This window comes from Fukomys damarensis, unplaced genomic scaffold, assembly GCF_012274545.1.
Source record: "Fukomys damarensis isolate Sample0158 unplaced genomic scaffold, DMR_v1.0_HiC HiC_scaffold_36, whole genome shotgun sequence".
In the NCBI taxonomy this organism is placed as follows: domain Eukaryota; kingdom Metazoa; phylum Chordata; class Mammalia; order Rodentia; family Bathyergidae; genus Fukomys; species Fukomys damarensis.
In genome coordinates, this window is record NW_022900948.1 from 32,979,752 (window position 1) to 33,003,159 (window position 23,408).

At 41.4% G+C, this 23,408-nt stretch overlaps 1 protein-coding gene across 4 annotated transcripts in view; it reads right to left on the reverse strand.

Annotated features, from left to right (window-relative positions):
• Astn2 (astrotactin 2) overlaps positions 1–23,408 on the reverse strand; it is a 770,953-nt gene that overhangs the window by 644,257 nt on the left and 103,288 nt on the right. For 3 of the 4 annotated variants that reach the window (XM_010639450.2, XM_010639451.2, XM_033758953.1), the window contains exon 3: positions 1,952–2,104. The exons of the other annotated variant lie outside the window; for it this stretch is intronic. In XM_010639450.2, the coding sequence (XP_010637752.1) occupies positions 1,952–2,104 (153 nt within the window). The remainder of the gene's footprint in view (positions 1–1,951; positions 2,105–23,408) is intronic. 4 annotated transcript variants of the gene reach the window in all.

The window sequence follows — 23,408 nt, forward strand, 5'->3', positions numbered from 1 at the left end:
TTCTTGCAAAGCCTTATCTAATGGTGGCAGCAAAATCACATCACAATGCTACTGAGTGGTTTTGTCAGTTGCTCTAACAGTATCTGCTTGAGCGTGTTTGATGTGCTGCTTGTGCTTGTCAGGAAATTCGTCTATAGGGGAAACAAGATACTCTGGAAGCTCTGGTTCAGCATGGAGCCCTTTTACTTCACTAGCTTAAATTTTGTCCTACTGAGTCGGTTTCCAGTGATCTTTGGTATTCATTAATTCATTCAACAAATATTCATAAAGCATATTCTATGCATTAGGTTTATAAATATGGAGTATAGCCTGGCGTGGTGGTGCACACCTGTAATCCCAGCCCTTGGGAGGCTGAGGCAGGAGGATCGCTGTGAGTTCGAGACCAGCCTGATATGGAGTATATATTTGAGAAGGATGATAGAAAATGAGCAAAAAAAAAAAATTTAGACTAAACGGCTCCTACTACTGAAGACAAAACAGTGTGTGTGTGTGTGTGTGTGTGTGTGATGTAGTGGGCAGCAGCAGGTCCAAATTGATCCAAACCTTTGATTGGAGAGTCATGGGAGATGGGGCTGAGGAGCTGATATTTGAGCTGAGAGCTGAAAGGTGAAAAGGAGCTGGACAGGAGTGCAATGCTCTGTAAGCAGAGGTGCAGAAAGAGACACCGAAAGGGGAAAGAATAGCACCGTGTCAGGCTATAAAAAGGGAACCATTAGCTGTATACTTGAAGGAAGCCGGTTCAGCTGAGCACAAGGGAATGAAGAGTGAGAGTTGTTACAGAAGGTGGCAGGAGCCAGATTCAGATCTTGGAGGGTCTGCTGGCCCCAATGAGATGAACAGTTTAGATTATCCTCCGAGAACAGGACATGCTCAAAAGATTTTAAGCCAGAAAGAAATCTCTGATTTTTGTTTCTAAAAGTGTCACTCTGGCTGTGTTGCGGTGACTGAATGACAAGCAAAGTATAAGAAGGTAAGAAACGACTGTGGTCATTCTTGAGGCAAAAACAGAGAACAGATTTAATACACACTGAGCAGATACTACTGAACTGCTTTGTGCACCAGTTCTCTGGACTCATCACACTTGTACATTAACATAACTTGATTTACAAAGTCTAGATCAAGTCATAGATGTTCATTAATATCACTCTGAAATTCTGCTCTAACAGAGTGATACAAAGCGAAGGCCAAATTTTCCGCAGTGGCACTGTTTATAATGATGAAATATTAGGAATCACCCAAGTGCCGAATACTACAGACCTGCTTAAGAAAATGATGGTGCATAGCATGAGTACCTTTGACAAATTCAGTGACATAAAAATGTTTAGGATATAATACTAAGAAATGAAATCAGATTCATAGTGAAGAAAGGGGCGGTATAGACTTGCAGTCAAGTGCACTTATGTGTAGGGAGGACACAGGAGGGGAATTCGTAATGACTATTAAGGAATAAACATGGATACATGAGGCGGAGTGAAATTTTGAGGGACTCTGAATGCTCAGATGGAAAGAAAGCATTTTTTCCAATTTCTGGTTCATGCTATCTGGACATTTCATGTGATCTGCATTCATTGCTTCACAGAAATCTTCTAATGTAAGGATTTCATTTTATGGAACAGGAAACTGAGTTTCAGAGTAACACCAACCCCATTTAAAGAGTGTCTACTCTAGGCAGGTCCTGGTGGTAGAAGCTTTTAATAAATTGTTGTTAATCGTCTCAATCAGTCTAACATTTGGATGATCTACTCTCATTCTCAGATGAGGCAGCTGGGATTTGGAGAGGTAAATTTTATTGCCAAAGGCACAGATCTGCAATCTCTAAGGGAATTTGTCAGGGAGAAATTAGCAGGAGTTCTGCGATCAAAGGAAGCAAAGAGAGAAGACTTTCCAGCATCGCCTTCAGCATCTAGAGACAGCCTGCTGTCTTTCCGGTCAGGGTGCCCGGAAGTCCTACCTCGAGACTTGCTCCTCCGCTTCCGCTTCCCTGCAGACGAGGTGCGCGGGGCCGGCTGCAGCTGACCAATCTCGATGGGCATGTTTGTGCGGAAACTCTCCTTGAACTTCTGCATCAGGGACTCCACTGTCTCCTGCGTCGCCTCAGCTGCCGCTACAGGGTTGCAACGGGGCTGAGATTAGGGCTTGACCCACCCGCAGCCCCTGGAGGAGCAGCCCTGGCCACCTTGAGCCTGAAACTTCCTCCTTGACCCGTTGTAGATGCAGAAACACAAGCCATTGGTCTAGGCACAGGTGGAATGTTGGCTTCTTTATTTACTATTCAACACTTACTATGCTATGTTCCAGGCACTTCTCTCTGCACTTGGGATACAGAGTAGAAAACTATAGAGACTCTATGTTTCAAGAGATTCGTACTTTGATAGGACACATATCCAGACAATCCCAAAACCGAGAGACACTTCTGTAACAGCAGAGTCTAGATTTCCAGAAGAGTACCAGAAAGGGTCATCATGTTCGTCAAGAGAGCTAAGGCACTCTTTCTAGAGGAGGAAATGTCTAAACGGAGACTCTAAGGATGAGTAGGAATTAGCAAAGAAGGCAGATCAGGGTGGGGTTGGAGAGGAGATTTGGGAACCAAGTGTTTCAGGGAAGAGATCTAGGATGTGCCTGAAGCCAGAGAGTCTCTGGTTTTTTGAGTAATGGAAAGTTTAGTGTGGCTGCAGTGGGGCTTGCAAAAGGGAGGTTGAAAGAAATGAAGCTGGAGTAAAAAGAACATACTGAAAATCACATTTAGGAGCTGATGGAAAGCATTATCACTGAAAGGCTTTAAATAGAAAACTGAAATGTTCAAATTAAATTACTTTGTTAACAATTACTAATTACAGTGTGGAAAATGCAAAATAGAGGCCATGAAGGAGGCCAGTCCTAAGACTTTGCAGTTGCCAGCCATGGGCAAAGGCGACTTGAAGCGGGACTATAGCAGTGAGAGTCATGCAGGATCTTAGTAGGTGAAACTACAGCACTGTTATACAGATCACTAAGCACTGTGTCCCCACCTCACTGAGGGAAACATTGAAGCCTTCAAGCCAGCCAGTGATAGACTCAAGCTTTCTAATTTCTAGTGTGATGCTTCATTTACAACAATTCCCTCCAGTGATTTTGGTAGTAGCTACAATTCCACAAAGTTTCAAAACTGAGTCTGGTAGGGAGATACAGTAAATGAAGAAAGGGAGGTCAGAAAGGCAGAACAAAAAAGACAGAAGATAAAAGGAAAGGGGACAAAAACAGCAAGGCTTGACAAAGAAGGAATGAAATAACATAAAAGGTAGGGAAAGGCAGCCAAAAAGAAGAAAGGGGAAATTGCTAAATGGCTACAGTCCCTTTGTTCTGAGAAATTCCCTAAGAGAGCCCTGACTTTGAAATCTTCAAACTCAGCCCTCCCACTATCTATGTCTCCAGAGGCTAGGAAATTTCTTCTTCGGTTTGAGAAACTTACTGTCTGATGCCAGAGATGGTATGCACCAAAGACTTCCATTTCTTTGAAGGGGTTTCACCAGATTGGACAAAGGAGGCTTCAGAACACCCGAACACCCACTGCTAGGGAGCTCTTGTTTCCCAGGAGAGCTTATCAGTGTAGACAGGCACATGTTCAATATAAGTCAGATCCAAATTTCAGAGGTAGATATTAGGTTCTATGAGAAACCCCATCTGGGAACACAGGAAGGGTCTTTGTTGGGTAGGAGAAAGATGACTGCAAATGCAAAGGAACATTTGGTGGCATTCTAGCATCCTCACTGGTCTCTCTTGCTGTTCTCTCTCTAGGTACCTCACTGGATCCACTTGAAGGTGATCCAAACAGATTCCAAATGTGGGCTCCCTACTCCAGGCTGTGATAGAGAACCCTCCAGGAAAAGGTCACACTATGAATTGGTGTCACACACAATTTGATTCCTTAGAGAGAAAAGAGTGATTTGCCAAGATTTTAAGAAAAGGGCTAAGCTACGGTCAAAAGTCCAGAATCTGGAACAATAAATTGTCTCTAAAATCTTGAAAGGAAGGGACTCTCACAGGCTTGTCAGCATTCATTCATTCCCCAATATTCCATCCCATCATCCCGCAGCACTTGCAGAAAACCCATTTTGTACCTGTGCTGTATAAGTCATATATATTAGTTATAAGAAAATACCACAGACTTGTTGGCCTAAACACAAAATGAGTATTTTCTTGCAGTTCTGGAGACCAAAAGGGCAAAATCAGCATGCTACTAGACTCAGGTTTAGTGAGTGTTTTCTTTATAGCTTGCAATAGTCACTTCCTCCCTGTAACTTCTGTATGGTATAGAGACAGCAAGAGAGACATGCCTGTCCCTTCCTCTATATATTAGGCTATAATTTAATCACATAAAGGCCCCTTCTGAAGAGCTCATTCTATCTACATACTTCTTGAAAATCATATCTCCAGATACAGTTTGCTATGAACTGAATTGTGTGTGTCTCATCCTCCTTTCATACAGTAATGCTCTAACCCCTAACTTGACTCTAGAGATAGGGCACTTAGTAGTTAGTGAAGATTAAATGAGGCCATAAAGGTGGGCATCTGATCTGATGGAATTGCTGGCTTTATAAAAGGAGGTAGGGAGGGACAGAGAGAAAGAGAGAGAGAGAGAGAGAGAGAGAGAGAGAGAGAGAGAGAATTTGTTTTTCTTCATTGAGTTTATTGGTACATTTTAGGTATACAGTACAGCTACATTCATTATTGGGATCTTGTACCTTTACATGACTGGTCTTGGTTCTCATTTTTTCCCCTTGACCCAGCCCTCCCTTTACCCCTTCCTCCCCTCCCCATTTACAAAGATTTTATTTCCATTTTTTCATTTTCTCCTATTTTTTTTTTCTTTCCCTTACTACCTTTCCCCTACCCTTCCCACTGTCCCTACACCTTTAGACCTTTTCTTCCCATTTCACAATGACAGTTATCTCATTAGGATCTTATGTACTATTACAGTTTATTCACACCAGAGAAACTATTTGGTATTTACACGTGTGACTTATTTATTTCACTTAGAGAGAGAATTTTATGGGCGATACATTCTATCTATAACTTGGTAAAATGATGAGGATATAAAATCCCCTCGTACCACAATACTAATAGTGATTTACATATGAATATAAAGTTTACAAGTGATAACTACTGTAAAGGCAAGGTGAAGAATGATAAGAGACCCTGACTGCTGGGTGGAGCGCCACATGCCTGTTGGGATCCTGGCACATGAGAGAATGAGGCAGGAGGATCACTCTGAGTTTGAGGACATCCTTGGCTACATAGTGAGCTCAAAGCCAGCTTATGTAGTGAGATCCTGTCTCAACAACAACAACAACAACAATAAAAATAAGCCTATAACCGAGTCCACGAAAAAGACAGAAACTTGCTCTGAGGAAGTGAGCAGTGTGACTAAGTTCCGAAAAGAATAATCAGCTGGGGAGGTGAGGTAAAGGGCAGAAACGAGAGTGAACATTCTATCCAAAGACATCTGGGAGAAGGAAATGGACTGGATTTCAATTGGCCCCTGGGCCTGAAACACTGGAAACAAGTGATAGGAGACAAGCCAGGAGAAAAACCAGGAATCCTGACCTTAACCCTAAACCTTATCCTTACTCTTTGGACACTGCTAATGATAGACCTTGCTGAAGGATTTGGGTTGGAGAGTAGCATGAGCAGATTTGCATTTAAAGAAGATTTTCTAACAGAAGTGATAATGATTCATGAGAAGAGCAGGAGTGTAAGTGAAAAGACCAACCTAGAAGACAGAGTAGCCAGCCATCTGAGGTGACTGGGTATGAGATGATAATAACCTGGAACAGTATCGATGTGGTGAAGACAAAACAGGAAATAGCATTGTAGAGTAAACAGAGAAAGAAGTACAAAGTAGTAGAGACTAAGACGTGGTCAGATTTGAGAGTTTCACTTTACAGGTAAAACACCCTTGGGATGTGGTGACAAATAAGAAAAAGTGAGAGACACAGGGAGGGAGAGCAAGAGAGGGGGGAGGGAGAGGGAGAGAGGGAGGGAGGGATGAAGAGACAGAGAAAGAGAAGGAATGAGTTTCACTCCTGGTGTTCTAGTTTTGCATAGCTGCTGAATTTCGGTTCTCAGAAAGAGTACCACATTGAATAGGGCTCCACATTGAATAGGAATGAACACCAGCTTGGTTTTAGATACGGAAGCTTGCTGGTTCCTTTGGAACATCGAAGTGGAGATATTGTATGGAGAGTGAGAGAGCTGGACTCTGTGGCAACTATGCATGCATCCCTTCAAAAAGGTACAGAGGAAGTAAGTGTAACAGTTACAAGTGTGAGCTTCTGATTCGTGCAGTACAGGCAACAGAATGTGCGTACATTCTTTTTTTCCCCATTAACTTTATTGGTACACTTTAGGTATACAGTACAGTTATGTTCATCATTGGGATCTTGTACGTTTACATGACCTACCTTGGTTCTTGTTTTTTCTCCATACCCCTGCCCTCCCTTCATCCACTCCACCCTCCCTATTTACAAAGACTTTATTTCCATTTTTTTCTTTTCTCATATTTTTTCTCTTCCCTTCTTTCCTTTCCCCTACTCCTTCCCCTTCCCTACTCCTTTAGACCTTTTCTTCCTATTTCATAATATCAACTATACATATTGATCCTATTTACACTTTCAATTTTTCACACCAGGGAAATTATTTAGCATTTACACGTGTCCTATTCATTTCACTTAAGAGTATGGCCTCAACATGCATCCACATAGCTGTAATTGTCTCTAGTTTCTCATTCTTTATGGATGAGTAGTACAATGTTTTATATATATAAAAAAAACCCCTGCATCTTCTTTATCCATCCTCCAGTTGATGGGCAATTGGGTTGTTTCCAAGTTTTAGCCCTGATCATTCTCCATTTGCACCCTCAGGTTCATCTTCCTTCTGGCTCTAGTGCTCATTCTCCCCCACTGTTACTTAATCATGGGAGAACAACTTAAATTGAGAAATACCAATCAGATTATTAAAGCACACTTTTGGGTATGTCTGGGTGTGTCATGGAGGTGTGACTTCGGGTACCATTTGTGGTCATTGTTCCCCTGCTCTGTTACCCAATAGCTAAGTGATTTTGCTCCACCATACCCTTTTGTAGTGATATTTCTATGCTGGATCCAGCTGACTAAGGATTAAATTCCTTGAACCCATCACCCAAATTACACCTTTCATCCTTTTAGTTGGGGGGTTGAATGTTATGTCCTCGTGATGGGCTGTTAACTCATACAAGCAACTGGTATCAGAGAAGTGGGGCTTTTGTTATGAGAGTAACCTAGGAGCCTCTGGAACTGGCTTGGATGAGTTTGGAGATCTGCCTTATGTGAGTCTTTGGAATGCTTAATTAGACCCCTGTAGGTGATTTTGGTCAGAGCTCAGAAGATCAGAACATTAATGGTAATGCAGACAGCAAAAGCCAGGCTGAGGAGGATTCAGTTGGGAACAGAGGGCTCCACTGACAAGTGAACTCAAGGCCATGTGTGTTGCATTCACAAAAAGTTACCTACATTTTGTCCATGTCCGGAGACTTTACAGGAGACTGAGACTGAGGTAGTGGACTGATGGATCTGATGAAGGACATTTCAAGACAGCCCCAAATCAGGCTGTTGTATGAGCACTGCTAGCTGCTTTCAGACAGATTTGTAGTAAGAATCATTGACAAAAAGCAGAGCAGAAAATGTGAAATACTTACATTTTGGACCAAAAGAAACCACCTGTAAATTTGGGACCAAATGAGGTATTTCTCCTTAAGAGATTGGTACTATTAAAACAACAAACAAAATAATAAGTGTTTTGCACAGGGACAACAAGAAAGATGCCTTGAGGGCACCACAGATATCAGCAAGTTTCCACTTATTGTAATCTCAAGGATACAAAAGTATTAAGCTTTCATTTGAGAAGAGTATCCCTAAAATCCTCGTTGACAAAGGCCAACTGAGAAGTGATTACCAAGGATTCCTTTTGCCACACTGAGTCATTCTGGAACTCAGAAGTCACTGCAGTCGTGGTCCTATGGGGCTTAAATAATGCTTCCACTGACAACACACCCTGGTGTTGATGTAATATACCCAGTTCACTTTTAGTAACATACCCAGTCTCTCTTACAGACAGATCCCTATGCATTGCATCACATGACTCCTTCTCCTCTGACTGTTACCTGGGTTTGGTCAGTGGACAGGATATGAGAGAGAAGACTTTAGAAGGGAAGAGTATTTCTTCCCTTGCAACTTTCCTGTTCCTGCATTATATTTCCAAAGGAAGGTGTGGCCCTTGATAATTACATCTCCTGCCAGGAACCTCCTTCCCATAGTTCCAGTTCTGCTGGGACCAATAAAACCATTTTCTGTTTCTGCCCCTTGAGTTAGTTCTAAGAGTCAGTGGCAATTTCCCTATATTTGTGGTCCATGGTATCTTAATATTTTCATGTTAATTTATTTCATCCTGCCCAGACAACCAACAGAATCACTTCAACGAATTATCTTAAAATTCCCCCTTGAGGATGTTTCATTGTCCAAATGGACCTTTACCCTTCTCCCCACACACCCATTTTCATGTCACTTACATTCATTAATTCCTAAATGTGAAGCTCTTTCCTTTTTGTTATTTCTGTTTTCTTTCTCCTACACTAATTAGAGATTTGACTGGCTTAGGGCAGAGGAAGACACATGGAGAGGAAAGGTTCCCTCCCTTGAGCTAGAAGGGTTTTTCATCCCAACAGTAGCAAATTCCAACCATCTGTTTGGCTGCTCTTGCCTTGGTGACTGTGCCAAAAGCCCAGAACAGCTTAGAGGGGCAGTGCCTATACCAGCCTCTCCTCTTGGTGGCTGATTTCCTCCTGTGCACCATTCTCCCTACCCTAGATCCTCCCAACCCCATCTGAAAGCTCTATCAATATCAATATATCAAGTTGCCCAAACAAGCCACATTGCTTCCTGCTACCCGCTAAGCTTTGCTTCCCCAGAGCGGCAAAATGCTCACCCATCGCCTGGATGAATGCAACAGATGGTGCTTGATCTGAGCATCGCAGCAGGCCCAGGAAAGGGAGGGAGTGGAGAGGGAATGCTGCCTCCTTCTAATTGACATATGAAAGATTGTCAAGATTAAAGGGAAGGAACCACTGGGGTCTGAGAGAGCGAGAGAGAGAGAGAGAGAGAGAGAGAGAGAGAGAGAGAGAGAGAGAGAGAGAGAGAGACCATGCTGGAGGGAAAGATGGGTCTGAGAGAGGGAGGGTGGGAGAGACAGGTAAGGAAGGAGGAAGAGAGGGGAGTGGATATGAGTGGAAAGGAAAATAATGGTCAATATTAAGGGACAGGGGACAAGAAAGGAAGACAGTAAGGGAGATAAAAGGGAGGAGAGAGAGAAAAAGGCAGAAGTAGGTAGGACAGAAAATAAAGCGAAGGCAGAAGAAGACAACAAAGGAGAAGGCAGAAAAGAAATCAGACCCTGAGTCCCTTTGCAAAGGCATAAATGGTATGTTGGTTTCCAGCCTGAGCCCCTACCCTGCAGAACTGGTAGTGAATTCTGTGTCTACGGTGATACTTGATAATTGTGTATTCAAACTGTCAAACACTGCTTTCTCTTTCCAGTGACACCCAGGATCTTCTACCACTCACATGTGCAAGTTTCAGTAGTACTTTTATCACCTCTTTAATCTTTTTCAGACACATCCAGTTTGTGTTAGAAGAAAATTCACAATTCCTGAACACCAATTCTTTGCCAGGAAAAGGGCTTGGTATTTCCTTATGTTTTCTCATTTATTCTTCTTAACAACATGGGAAGGCAAGTATCATTAACTTCTGTTTAGAAATGGACACTAAGAATGATAGAAATTAAATGGTCTTCAAATAATGTCTCATGGTTTAGAAATGACAGAGTCGGGTTTGGACTCAGGCCACAGTAACCAGTCCCTATGCAGTGCATCACACTAAAAACACTGCCTGGGGTTTGCTTGATACAGAGATGGGTACTGGGGAGTTGCGATGTCACTTTTCCAGGCCTGAAAAGTGACTCTGATGCTCATCTCCTGTGTGTGCCACCTGGATAAGGAGCTCCAGAAAATTTGCAGCTGACTGGAACCAGGGTTGACCTGATGAGAAACTGGTTGGCTCTACAGGAGCCTCTTCAGGATTCTCATCCCTCACTCTCCAGGCAGGTCCCTGCCTCAGATCATGTCTTGTCTCCAATCTTGGGTGGGCATTTAATGGCCATAGTACCTAATTCAGGTGAGAAACTCCACTCAAGTTTCAATGTAAGCTCTGCAGCTGTGTGGCCTGGGGTTACTCCTTTCATCTTTGCAGACCTTGGTTATCTCCCTGTAAATGAACGGAATTATGTGCACACAATACCCAATCAGGCTTCTACTAAGAGGGAGTACTCACTCTCCACCTTGTCTCTACCTTCAGTTTCATGACCTTGCACTTAATTCACTTGTTCCTTCCTTCATTTGTTCATTTATTGATTTTGAGAGTCTTCAGCATTATAAAATAGCCACTGTGGAAATTCTCCTAAAGAGCATATATTTCTTCTTCTATGCCAATATACAATAGAGTCCCTAAGCAACAGAGGCCTGCTTAAAGTTAGAAGCAGACCAAGGCCTAGCATTCATGTCTGCTATTCTCCATTCTTCCCTGCTTCTCAAACCAAAGGACAATGTGGAACTCAGGTCTTGTGATGGAAAATTGTATGGGTTAACTTGTCTAGGATATTGAATTCAGTTATTTGGTCAAACATGATTATAGATGCATGATATATGAAGGTTATTTTTGGATGATATTAACGTTTAAATCAATAGGCTGAGCAGTTTACCATTCTCCTTAGTATAGGTGGATCTTACACAATTAGTTGAACCCTTTAATAGAAGGAAGGTTGATCTGAGGAACAGAGAATGAACTACCTTCATAATGGAACTACAACTGCAGGTCTTCCCTGGACCTCTAGCTGCTGGCCCACTGGGAAGATTGTGGACTTCTGAGCTTTCACAACCACGAGCTAATTTCTCAAGATACATTTCTCTATAGACATGTAGTAGGGAGAGACATAGACTCACACATAGGATGTATATCACCAATATGGCTGGTATGTGTGTGTACACATACTAACACTCTGTTAGTGTCACCTGGCTGTGGCCTGAGCACACTCAAGTGTCAGGATTGGGGAGACGATAGTAGGAGAAGACACCCAGTCCTAAGGTATAGGTGGGCTGAAAAAAAAAAAAAAAAAAAAAAAAAAAACCTAAGTGCAAAGACTCATCAGATTTAGAAGTTGAGCAAGTGAAGTCACTGAAAAATACAAAATCCCATCTCATATCACACCATCTCTTCATGAAAAGAGAAAAAGAAGAAAAAAAAACTGCCTGTATTCAAGGTGCAAATGCTCCATGACTAGTACTAATTTAAAACCCACATATGCATCATAAAAAATGGCTGTCTCTTCCTTACTGTCTGGAATAAAAAAATGATGGATACAATTTTCTCACATTTTAGTTTCTTCTCCCATACATTTTCTTAAACCTCTGATGCCTGGTACAGCTTATCTTTAAGCAAGTGCCTTCAGGCAGGACAAATGAATGAACTGCAATAAATACAAATTGGAAAACCAGGAAATAGCTTTTTCTTACATACAGGATGAGGGGACTGTCAGGTAACACTGCAGATGAGGGTGGCCATGCTTTTAGCTAGGAGAGCGATATCAAGTGTGAAGGATGGAATTAAATCTTATGATCTTTTCCTCTGTTCTGCTAGAAACACAATACCTTCCAGGTTCACTGGAGCTGGTTTCATGTTCCTTAGCCAGAACACAGATGGTCTCAAACACTCCTCCCAGTTCCAACATCTTGTAATTCTAAATGAGAATGAATGTGCTTTTATGAAGATGAATAATGGTTATGAGAACTGCACTCCTCAGTTTGAGAAGCACCTCCACTTCTCAATGAATTTTACCCCTCTAAACTGTTTTCCCATTCTGTAGAGGCATAAGGGACAGGTCCTTCCAAAAGTTGAGGTGGAGTTGCCACAGGCTCACAGGTCTTATTCAAGGGAGAAAGGATCAAATAGCTACATGGACTGGGAAAGAGATGTCTCGGTCAGTTCATTGCCACCTTGAAGTAAAGCACAACCATGGAAGCCACAGCCACGAATCTTACCAGCTCTGAGAGCTGAACAGATCATAAAAACCCCTAGATCCTCAGTTTCCCAGAGTGTTCAGTGGCTTGCTTTAACTTCAATACGATGTTTTTAATTAAATGAAATGTGAAAATGCGTATCACAGCACACAGAGTGAGTACTTTAGAAATGAGAGTCAAAATCCAAGCACTCCGGGGCTGGGGATTTAGCTCAGTGGTTCCGCTGCCTGCCTCACAAGGACAAAGACCCAAGTTAGATCCCCGGTACCAAAAACAAAAACAAAATCCAATCACTCTGGGAGGTTGAGGCAGGAAGGTCACAACTTCCAACCAGACAGGGCAATTTGGTGAATTTTTAAGAACTGGTCTCAAAAAAGGCAGGGAGGTCTATTGTTGGAGTTCATTGTAAAGGCCCCATACACAATACTGAAAAATGTTAGTATTATTTTTGCCAAGAAAATCTTAAACCATCAGTAATGGGAAATCCAAATCTTTTGCCCACCCTGAGCAACATAATCCATTGGGACTCACAATCACTAACCAAGTTCCTCTCATAAATCCATCCCTTCTATAACTTCATGGAACGGCCACATTATGTAGACTGCCACTTTTGGGGACAAGACAGTTATCTATATTCTGTATTTGGAATTTCTCATCCAGTTATCCAGTGGTGCTGTATCCATGCTTTCCTATAATACAACACTGTTCAGTAGAAACAGTGTGTGTTCATATCCAGGCAGGGAGTAAAATGTAATAAGAATGGACTAGGTGTTTCCGAGTTCCTTTGGTGAGTGAAAAGGCAATGGAAAATTCCCAGAAGAGGTTTTAATTAGTTTAAACATTAAAGGACATGGAGCCCAGTAAAGGGGATAATGACACTTAGCATGAAAAAAGCAAAAGTATCGTAGAAAATTCCACACAGTTTGGTTCTTTTGGCCTTAAAATGGGAAATGATTTCATCACAAAATGAATTGATGATTGAGCTAGAAGGAAAACTCAGTATTTCCTACTCACTCCTACCTCTTCTTAAACCCTAGTTCAAAGAATCTCCTCTCTTTTTATATCCTGGATAACCAGGCCCTTCACCTTTTTTTTTGCATCTGTTACTACTCTCCCCAATGCCCTGTGCATTGAGTACACACAGTGTAACAATGCAACAGACATGGATGGAAACTTTCACTTTACTATGTCCGCATGAACTTCTCTAAGCCTCAAATTTTTTGTCTGTAAAACCTCTTGCATAAACCTCCTTCGAGAATTGTGAGTGGTTCTTTTTTTATTGGTTAAATTAAAGTGCAATAGTGTAAACAAAATGTTTGGTACAGATTTTAAAAATCAACAAAGAATAGTCTAGGTTCTTTCTACCTTCCCTTTTTGGGTAACTCACTGCATTTGACTGAGGACTATAGATTCTGACTCTTGTGTTTGAACTTTACAATCATTCTGGGCCCCTGGAGCACTCATAATTCCTATTTCCATTCCACTTCATCCAATGCCATTAGAATCACAATCACATACCTTGATCTGGTCCTAACCTAGAACTTGGATTTGACTGCAGGACCTGCAACAACTGCTCATAGGCCCTCTCTACTCTCCTGCTTTGCTCTGTCATGCTCATTAGGCTGGTGCTTTGACCTCCAAGAGACCACCACAGCCTGCAGCTTAGGTACACTGCACCAAACATCTGGAAAAATGTGACTCTGTTGATGACTAAGGTGAGGGGAATTTGATTTTCTGATGAGTGTTTTACAGAGAAGAGAGAATCCCATTCTGCTTCCCCTACTCCCTTCTTCTCTAGAAATTTAATAGCAGTTTCAATTATTTCCCTGGAGTTATCTTGGTCTTTGGTTTATGTTACCAGGGTTCACCTCAATGTAACATTCCAATTTGCCAAGAGCATTTCATTAAAGAGATCATTACAATAACAATAAAAGTGACATTTACTAATTACGGAGTGTGTTCTATGTGACAGGTGATATTTCAAAGTACATAAAGCTATCATTTAATTTGATCCCCATAATGACGGTGATACACAGAATAGTTGGCCTTATTTATTCCCCCTTGCTACACACTTATTGAAGACAGAGTGCACTTCATTGCCTTTTGACTTGGCCTTGATCACGTAACCTGCCATAACCAATGGCGTGTAGGTGGTAGTGAGCATGAGCTGTTTATAAGCTTGGACTTCAACAGACATCACATACTTCTACTCACATATATACCTGGCACTACCAACAGGAAGCCAGTCACTGCTAACCTACTGGTCTAAGGAGGATCAGCAAAGATAGACTCAAAGCTCTGCAAAGTGGAGCAGTTACTCTAACTCCTATAGCCTAGGTCACTGACCCCAGTCAACATGAAGATGATAGGCAGATCCATGTGAGATGATCATTGTATTGCTTCCAATCCTCAGGCACTTGACTTGTCAATATATATATATATATATATAGATAGATAGATAGATAGATATAGATATAGATATAGATATGTGTGTGTGTGTGTGTGTGTGTGTGTGTGTGTGTGTGTGTGTCTTTGGACAGGTCTTCTCAAGACACAGGACATTATCTCCATCCTACAAATGAGTAAGTCTTTCAGAAGCAAATTCAGTGTTAAGGGTCATGCACAGCATAGAAATAGCAGAGCCAAACAGATACCTCAGATATCATTTTGTGGTTTGATTAGCAGTAGAGTCAAGAAGCACAATTTAATGAATGAGTTCTACATTGGAGAGGATGGAAGGAACTACCCCTCTCCCTGACAGATTTCCATCAGATCATACCAATAGTGAGTGTGGGGATGATCCCAGAAGTCACAGCCACCTGAAACTGAGCAGTCCCTCTTCAGTTCCACAAAGTCTGTTGACATACCAACTCATAGTTTGCAGAGCTGGACTAGGCCTACTGAATAAATGAACAAATGCGTTAAGGAATACATAATTAGGCACCCAAAGAGAGGTGTAGAATACACACTGGGGCAGGGGCCCATTACTGACCCTGATATTGTTGGGAGGCGATACAAAAAGAGAATAAAATATGAAATGCATGTAATTCTTACTAATTCAAATGGCAAAAGTTTCACCCAGTTTTCTCTAAGCTAAGGCAAATCTCCCCAGTGCGTGGAGTAGTTATAAATTTAAACACTTGTAAGGCAAGTACCGCAAATGGTGAGGATTTTGGAGTGAAATTAACACAGCCACATTATAAATATGTCTTATTTCTCAATATTAAGCTCTTAAAAATAGACTGGCTAAATATATAGGCAGTAATGGGTTGAGGCTGAGTTGGCATTACTCTAAGGCTTGGGATTTTTCCATTTAATGGCTTATAATTCCAATTCCCCATTTCTTCATGACAGCAAGAGTAGGCTTGCTTTTATTATCCACGATTACACACCACCACCACATAATCCAAACAAAAGCCACAGAGCAAAATTTGGAGTGCAGTAGAGAAGTGGAACACACAGCAGATCTGAAAGTCAAAGAGTAGGGCTCTACATTCTAGGTCAGCTGTTATGTGACTCTGGATCCCTTACCAAGCTCTCTGAACCTCAGGAAATACATCTCCATGGGATGTATGTTAGGGCATTTGGTAAGCTGGGTCATGATAAAAGTTTGCAATATTGCCACCTCACTTTTGTTAGTAAAGACTAGAGTTCCATATCCTATTTTTCACATCCTTTAGCAGGTAAAGTGCATACAAAGGGGTGAGACAAAACTACCTGGTCAAAAGATGGTGCAAAACTATTTTATTATCGTAGACCCTAAGGTCCCCAACCCGGCTCTGCCTATTAGCATCTGCTCACACTTGAGTACAAGGGCATGGCCTCTCTGAGCCTCAGTTGATGTTCATTTTCTAAAGGGGGATGATGATGCCCACAAGAAAGATTGAAGTAAGCATAACAGTGATACTCTTCACTCATACTTACCAAGCGCTACAGAAACTGACACCTCTTATACTATTCACAATATGGCAGGACATAAGTGACATTAGCACTTCCATTAGGAAACAGAGGCAGGCCTGGATCCCAAGCTTATCTAATTTCTGTGGTCCTAACTATTGTGAAATGATACAAATAAAAAGAAGACTAAAGTAGGATTCAGAGAGGGAAGAGATGGGATCGGTCTGTGGAGACAGGACTGTCCTGAACACATACGTGAGCTTCTTTGTGGATATGGTTTCCATATGCTTCTCAGGAATTACTTTCATTGTATAGCTAGACAATCCTAAATTATCTTTTTTCTCTATATTTGGCCCCATTTAAAACTAGCTCAGCTAAGTATTACAGATACCTTTTCTTCACTATCCCCTTTCCCAGAGAGCAGCCAAAAAAACTGTGCTAAGGCAGCAGCAAAGACTGGAAATCATGTCGTCAGTGGAGCAGAACAAATTCCTCCTCTGATGTTTTTTGGTGAAATAATAGAGATCCATCCTAAGGAACCACTCACAGGGGAGGCCGTGTGCATGGGCGAATGGATCTTGAGGAATGCTCTCATTTTCAGATTGTGCACAATGAGGCAGAGACGTGTGATAAAAGAAGTATAGAAGAGAGAGGCTGCGAGAGAACCTCTGGACTGGGCTTTCACCACGCAGCACTGGCTGTTCCAATACCCTTGAAGGAAGCATGTGCTCCAGCCATTGTTGTGATAAGGAGATCGCCAAGGTTATAGGGACACTGCGCTATCTCTCTCCTCCCTCTCAATGTGTGCCTCCTCTTCATCATTCTTTATCTCTCATCAGTCACCTCCTCAGAGCTGACATCATCCTCTTCCTACCTGGGTTAGAGGAAGGTATCCAGGCACAGTTTCTGGAGTCCTCACCAAGAGTGTAGACTTTGTAAACATATGTTCATCTGGATAATTTTCCCTCTTTCCCTTACTTTTTCTTTAGTAAGGTGGGCATTATAGATAAAGGTGACTAATTAGAGAATGCGTTAGCTATTTTTAGTCTATGACAATAGAAGCAAAGGTCGAGAACCAAGAAGGGGACAGCACCATCCTTCATTGAGACCATTCCGAGAGACTTGTTTTGAGATAGTGTGTCACATTTTTGTCAAAGTAGGGCAGCTCCAGGTTTGAGAAACCAGTCAGATATGAAAGCTTGTAACCACATCATGAAGAGCGATGAAACTTTATGAGGGAGAGAAAGTTGGCTGCCTTCAATTTTTTGATAGGCTGAAGTACTACTAGGATACTTTTTTGACCTTCTTAAAATTTTTATTTTTTTCCTTATTATTAGTATGTTTGCAATACATGATAAGTACAATCATTGTGGGGAATTGGTGCTTAGACATTTTGTACCTCAAAGCTTTCTACTCGTCTTTCCTCTACCCTCTCTCCCATCACTCCCCACCCCAGATCTTCTTCCTCCTACTATCAGTATTTGACGTTTGTACAGCACTGCTAGAGCTGTGTCCCAGGCGCTAAGATACATGCATTATTTGAAATTCTTGGGAGTGTTTCTCAGAAGTCTTTCAGATTTTGAGTTTTTATTTTCATTTTTTGCATTTTCAAATATTGGCATGTAGGCTTCACTGGTTGAAAGTTTCTGGCCTAAAATTCTGAAATCTAAAATGCTCTAAAATCCAAAGCATTTTGAGCATAGAGAGGAGGGAGGACTCAAAAATATCAACTTTAAAAGCACTATGGATTTTAGATTTGGGGATTAAGGATTCTCAACCTCTATATGTTATCATTTTAGCTAGGAGTTTTTAGCAGTTACATTGGGTCAAACATCTGCTGAAGGACTTTGCAGGTAGGATTCCATGCCATCTCTGTGATACTGCAACCAGTATTTATCCCATCCCATTGATTCCATCCTTTCCTCCCTCCCTTCCTCCCCATACACACACCCTGCAGATTGAACATAGGATCTTTTTACAGATCTACATTTCAAGCTCTTTTTGCTTGTTTTCATTTTGAGGCAGGATCTTACTAAGTTTCCATGGTTGGGCTCCAACTTGTGATTCCCCTACCTCAGCCTCCCAGAGTACAGAAATTACAGGTATGTGCCACTGCATGCAGCCTCTTTCTCTGTTAGTTATTTATTTCAGTACTGGAGAGTACCCAGTTATATCTAAAGCCCCCTTTTATTTTTTAGTACTTTATATTTTGAGACAGGATCTCACCAAATTGTTTGGGTTGGCCTTGAACTTGCAATCCTACTGCTTAAGCCCTCCAGGCATCTAGGATTACAAGCGTATGCCACTGCACTTGGCTATGTCCTGCTTTTATTCATGGGGATATGGATCCTAAGAGATTACAAGTGTTTGACTGAGGTCAGGCTTCTCAACTTCCATACTGTTGACTTTTAAACCTGGATAATTCTTTGTTGTAGAAACTGTCTTGTGCTCTGTGGGATGGATAGCAGCATCCCTGGCCTCTCCTCAGTAGATACAAGTGGTCCTGAGCAAAAGTGCTTGCAGTTAACTTCAAGTGCAACCTGAGCAGTGAAATCTCTCCTCAGGTTGAAAACAAACAGACTAAGGTCACTTACATCCTAGGTAGGAGGGTTAGGATCCAAACTCAGATCTGTCTGGTACCAAACATCATTATTATAAGAATAAAAATATTAATAACAGCCATAATAGCAATAATTATGAATTTCTGAACCTACTATCTAACAGAACTTTCTAACTGTTGAAAGAAGCGGCAGGTGTGTTACATTTTCTGAAATTAGAAGCTATCAGGCAAAGATATCACCTTATAAAACAACATAGAAGAGATTCAAATATTTGATCATGCTTGGAATAAAAGGCAGGTCAGACCAATGACAACCCTTAAAACCTATCATCCTGTGAATTTCAAAGTTGAGGCTCTTATTTTTATACTAATGTCTTTCAGTAATTATCTCTTAATAATTGTAGAGGAAGAAAAAGATCTTAATTTGAGATGCCTTGTGAGTAGAATTCTAAAGCAATTCATCTTGTTTTTCTCCACACAAGCAGGGGAAGATGTCATTCTCAACTTTCCTTCTTCACCTCTCCAACATACACACAGACACAGGTGCTCTGGTCCAGGCCTGTAGGTTCAGAAACTATCAATCCATTTGTATTCCTAAGCAGAAGAGAGTTTGGATGCAATAGCAAGTCATCAGCTGAGCAGCAAATTGGCAAGTATCCACTGGTTTGTAATAAGTTAATGATACCTAAAAGGGGAAAACACTGACACGCAGAAACCCACAGTCTCCCACCTGTCTCTATTCATGAACAGAGCATCTACCACCTGAGCCATATTTGAAGACAAAGGAAGAAAGCAAAAAGGAAATGTGTACACCTATGGCAATTGGAGACTGGAATGAAAGGACACATGGATCCAAGTCAATAGGAAACTTGTTAGAAGCCAATCATCCATGTGGTATTTCAGAGTTAGTTCTCAAAAGCACCTGATGATACAAGGAATTATACTACAATGAAGTTAAATTAAAGCTAGACTGGGCATCAAAATAATTCTTCAATCAGCTGATGACTCAAGCACTGGAAAAAAAAATGAAAAGAGGAGGATGTAAAGTTTCATTCTAGAAAGCCAACTGGAATCTACCTGCCTGGAAGGCTTCAACACTGACCTATGAAATACTGAGAGGAAAGCAATGGATGTCAACCGTGGTACATCAAGGAAGGCTGGATGAAAGTTTTCCTAGATGGGAAATACATGTAGAATGGCTGTCATCTGGTGTTTGTGGAAGGACTGTGCTACATGTGAGGTAAAATGAGGGGATACCTACATCATGAACGGATTCTTTCTCAAGCCAAGCTTTTGAATTTTAACATGGATACCCGGGTTGTATGAGAAGCTTGTGATAAGCAGAGTGACACTGTCAGAGACGTGTTTGAGAAACATCATTGCGACTGTCACTGAAAGAGGATTTTAGGGAAAAGAACAGGTAGATGATAATAATAAAAAAGGAGTTCAAATATATTGAGCCACTCAGCCTGTGTCAGGAAGTGTGAGAAATGTTTTAACCTGAAATTTTGCAATTTAGGAATCACAACAACCATGGGAGGTGAACAGTGCAATATTTTCCTTTGTGCTGAAGAAGAAATGAAGCTAGAATTCAAATTGTGCCTAAGTTCACAATATTAATTACTAATGAAGTCAAAATAGTAATCCAGTCCAATTCTAGTGACTGAAATTATTCAAGGACACTGTGCAAGTTCAAACTAACAAAATAACACAGACTTTAACCTCAAAACATCAAAAGAAATAGAAAAAAATATATGGGTTTATCAATATACATATATATGGGTTTATAGATATGAATATATATATATATATAATATGTATAGATAAGGGTTACAATGAACAGTAATAACAGGACTTAGAGAGAGAGAGAGAAACCAAGAATGCATCCCGGTTTGCCCCAGAAAATGGCATGTAACTGTATGCTTTGAGGGTTAACCATACCCTACTATGTCCAGAATTTGCTGGAATGCCCCTTCTTCAATCACAGAAGAATGATTTGCCATTGATGTTGTCCTTACCACAACAACCTGGCTACAGAGAGAGATAAATCAAAATCATCACTGCCAAAGAGAACAATAACAAGTCATGTTGGAAAAAACTGCCTTCCACCATGGACTGCAGAGTGAGCAAGACCCCACTCCAGACTCTGTGATATAAGGACTGGAGGATTCAGGCAGACAACCAAGGTAGGCACAGACTGAGTAAGCAATGAGCCTGTGGAAGGTGACACTTGAAACAGGTAAGTTTTAGGAATATGTATGCTTATCTGTTCCTTGAATTTACCACAAAATTTCCATGGCTTCAGTGGACATAGTCAGCTCAGGCCAGGCAGACTCACTGCTCTTCCTGCATCCCAGTCATTCTGATGTTTTTAATGTTAATGTTCTGCAAAGTCTGAATCCCTGCTTGCACCCTTCTCCTCTTGGATATGCCTGACCCTCCCTACCTCAACCTCTCTTTAGTCACAGCCCTCATTTGCTTCCAAGCTAATTGTCCCCATCAATGTGTAGAAACGAATCATTTATGGGAAATGCCATGGAATGTTAATTTCATTTGGAATGGGTAATTGCAAAAAGCACTTCCATTTTTTTATTATATGGAATGAATAAGTATTGTATTAATAGCGCCATTTCCTATTATGACCACGAATGCAAGCCAGTTTTCTTCTAGCTGTGGGTTATTTTTCTGAACAATTTCCTTCTTAAATCCCACCCCAACACCCTTCCTTGAAGCCTTGTAATTAAGATAATAGAGAATAATTATAAACACATATTAGAAACTCCAATTCCAGCATGGACCATCCACAGAGCGCTACACACTTATGCAATTTATCAAGAGAAAGGGAAAAAGTGCTGGAGTGGTCACTGAGGGAGAAGAATGAAGGCCAGTTGAGTCAGCAAGGAACTGATTACAGCCGTCCAGGAAACCTCGCTAGTGTCTATCTCTGGGGAGTTCAGATCACGTAGATGGTTGCAGGATGCACAAGGAAGAGCTCTGCCACACTCCGCGTGTGGAGGAACAACTGGCCGTGTGTCAGGTGCTCCATGTACTTGATCTGAGTTCTCTGCCAAGGCAACTCCACTTGTTCTGCTTCATTTCGAGAAAAGGTCTGTGTTTTCTGTCCAGGATGGCCTCAAACTCATGGGCTCAAATGATCCACAGCTCCTCAGTAGCTAGGACTATAAATGCACATCACCCTGCTCCACTTCAAGATTGTTTTAAGGGGTGAAGGGAGGGCAGGCGTAGGGGCAAAAAGGTGAACCAAGGCGAATAGCATAAAGGTACAAGATCCGAATGATAAATGTAACAAATGTACCAATAAACTTGATGAAAAAAAAAAAAAAGAAGAATCCTTTCACCAGGCACTCAGGGATACAAAAGAAAGGCAGTTAACTGTGTGAAGTCTGGCAGGAGAGCATCTTGACTCTCTTCTGCTTTCTCCACTTTATTACTTCAGATCTCTGTCCCCCAACTGCCCGATCTTTAGACCTCATTGTCAAGTCCACTTTCTTTCTGACACCACAGTGAAGGCAGGATTGTGCCTTTATCACCATTTACCATTGACAGATAAACCAAGAATGTGGGAAGTTGAAGAAGTTCCACGATGTGAAGAGCTCAAAGAGCAAGCTGAGATTGAGTCACTCGTTGTGCTATCAGATGATTCTGCCATTAAAATCTACTTTAAATTTTGTTGTTGTTGTTTTTCAGAATGATATTCATCCACATGCTTGTGGGTCAACTCAGAACTTGGACTGAGGCTTAGCCTGGCCCCGAGCATGGGCTGAGTTCAGCTCTGCTTCACGCATCTCCTGTCGTCTGGGGCCAGCATGTTCTGTAGGACATATTTCCACAGAGATACTAGAAGACGAAGGAAAGAAATTGGACTGCATAATTCAAATCCTTCATTGTGCCATACCATGTCACGTGGTTAAGCCCAACCTCGATGGGATAGGACAGTGTGTCCTAGGCAGCCTGGCAGATGGGAAGAGATATTTGCTAAAAATAACCTAGGCTAAAATACCCATCACTTTATTCAAGTTTCCACTACGCAGTAGAACCTACACCACTCAGGGGCCTTGTTTCTAGAGGGTAGGGATCATAGAAAAGGGGGGAGGAGATGACTCAGAAGTTGTCCTGAGTCATGTGATTTGGAGCAAGTCATCTTGTATTGCATCTGTGTAAATGGAAATTCTTCCCAAGAAGGTTACTGGAAGATGGCAGAGAAGCTGGGCACATGCATGTAATCCCAGAATTCGGGATGCTGAGGCAGGGATTGCCATGGAGTGTGAGGCCAGCCTCGGCTCCATAGTACATTCAAGGCCAGCCTGAACTACATACTGAGAACCTATCTCAAAGGGGGAATAAAAGGGAAAATGACTGAGATGCTAGAACAGGGCTTTAAAATTCAGAATGCTTCTTGGTACGCTTGTGTTGTATTGCCTTATTGTGCTTTGATTATTCTTCATTAAATATTAATAACATTTATTTATTGTCTTCCTTAAAAAATCCTGTACAAATGTGAGCTAAATGAATTCCAAGACTGTGTATTTCATTAACTATTGTAGTACCAGTACCTTGCAGTGTCAACTGGAACATAACAGACCATCAGTGAGGATTTCTTTCTTTTTTCTTTCATTAAGTTTATTGGTACTTTTTAAGTATACAGTACAGTTACACTCATCACTGGGATCTTGTACCATTACATGATGAATCTTGGTTCTTACTTTTTTCCCCATACCTCTGCCCTCCCTTCACCTAATAAGGAAGGATTTCTTTCCTTCTTCTCTTTTTTCCTCCTCCCTCCTCCTCCCC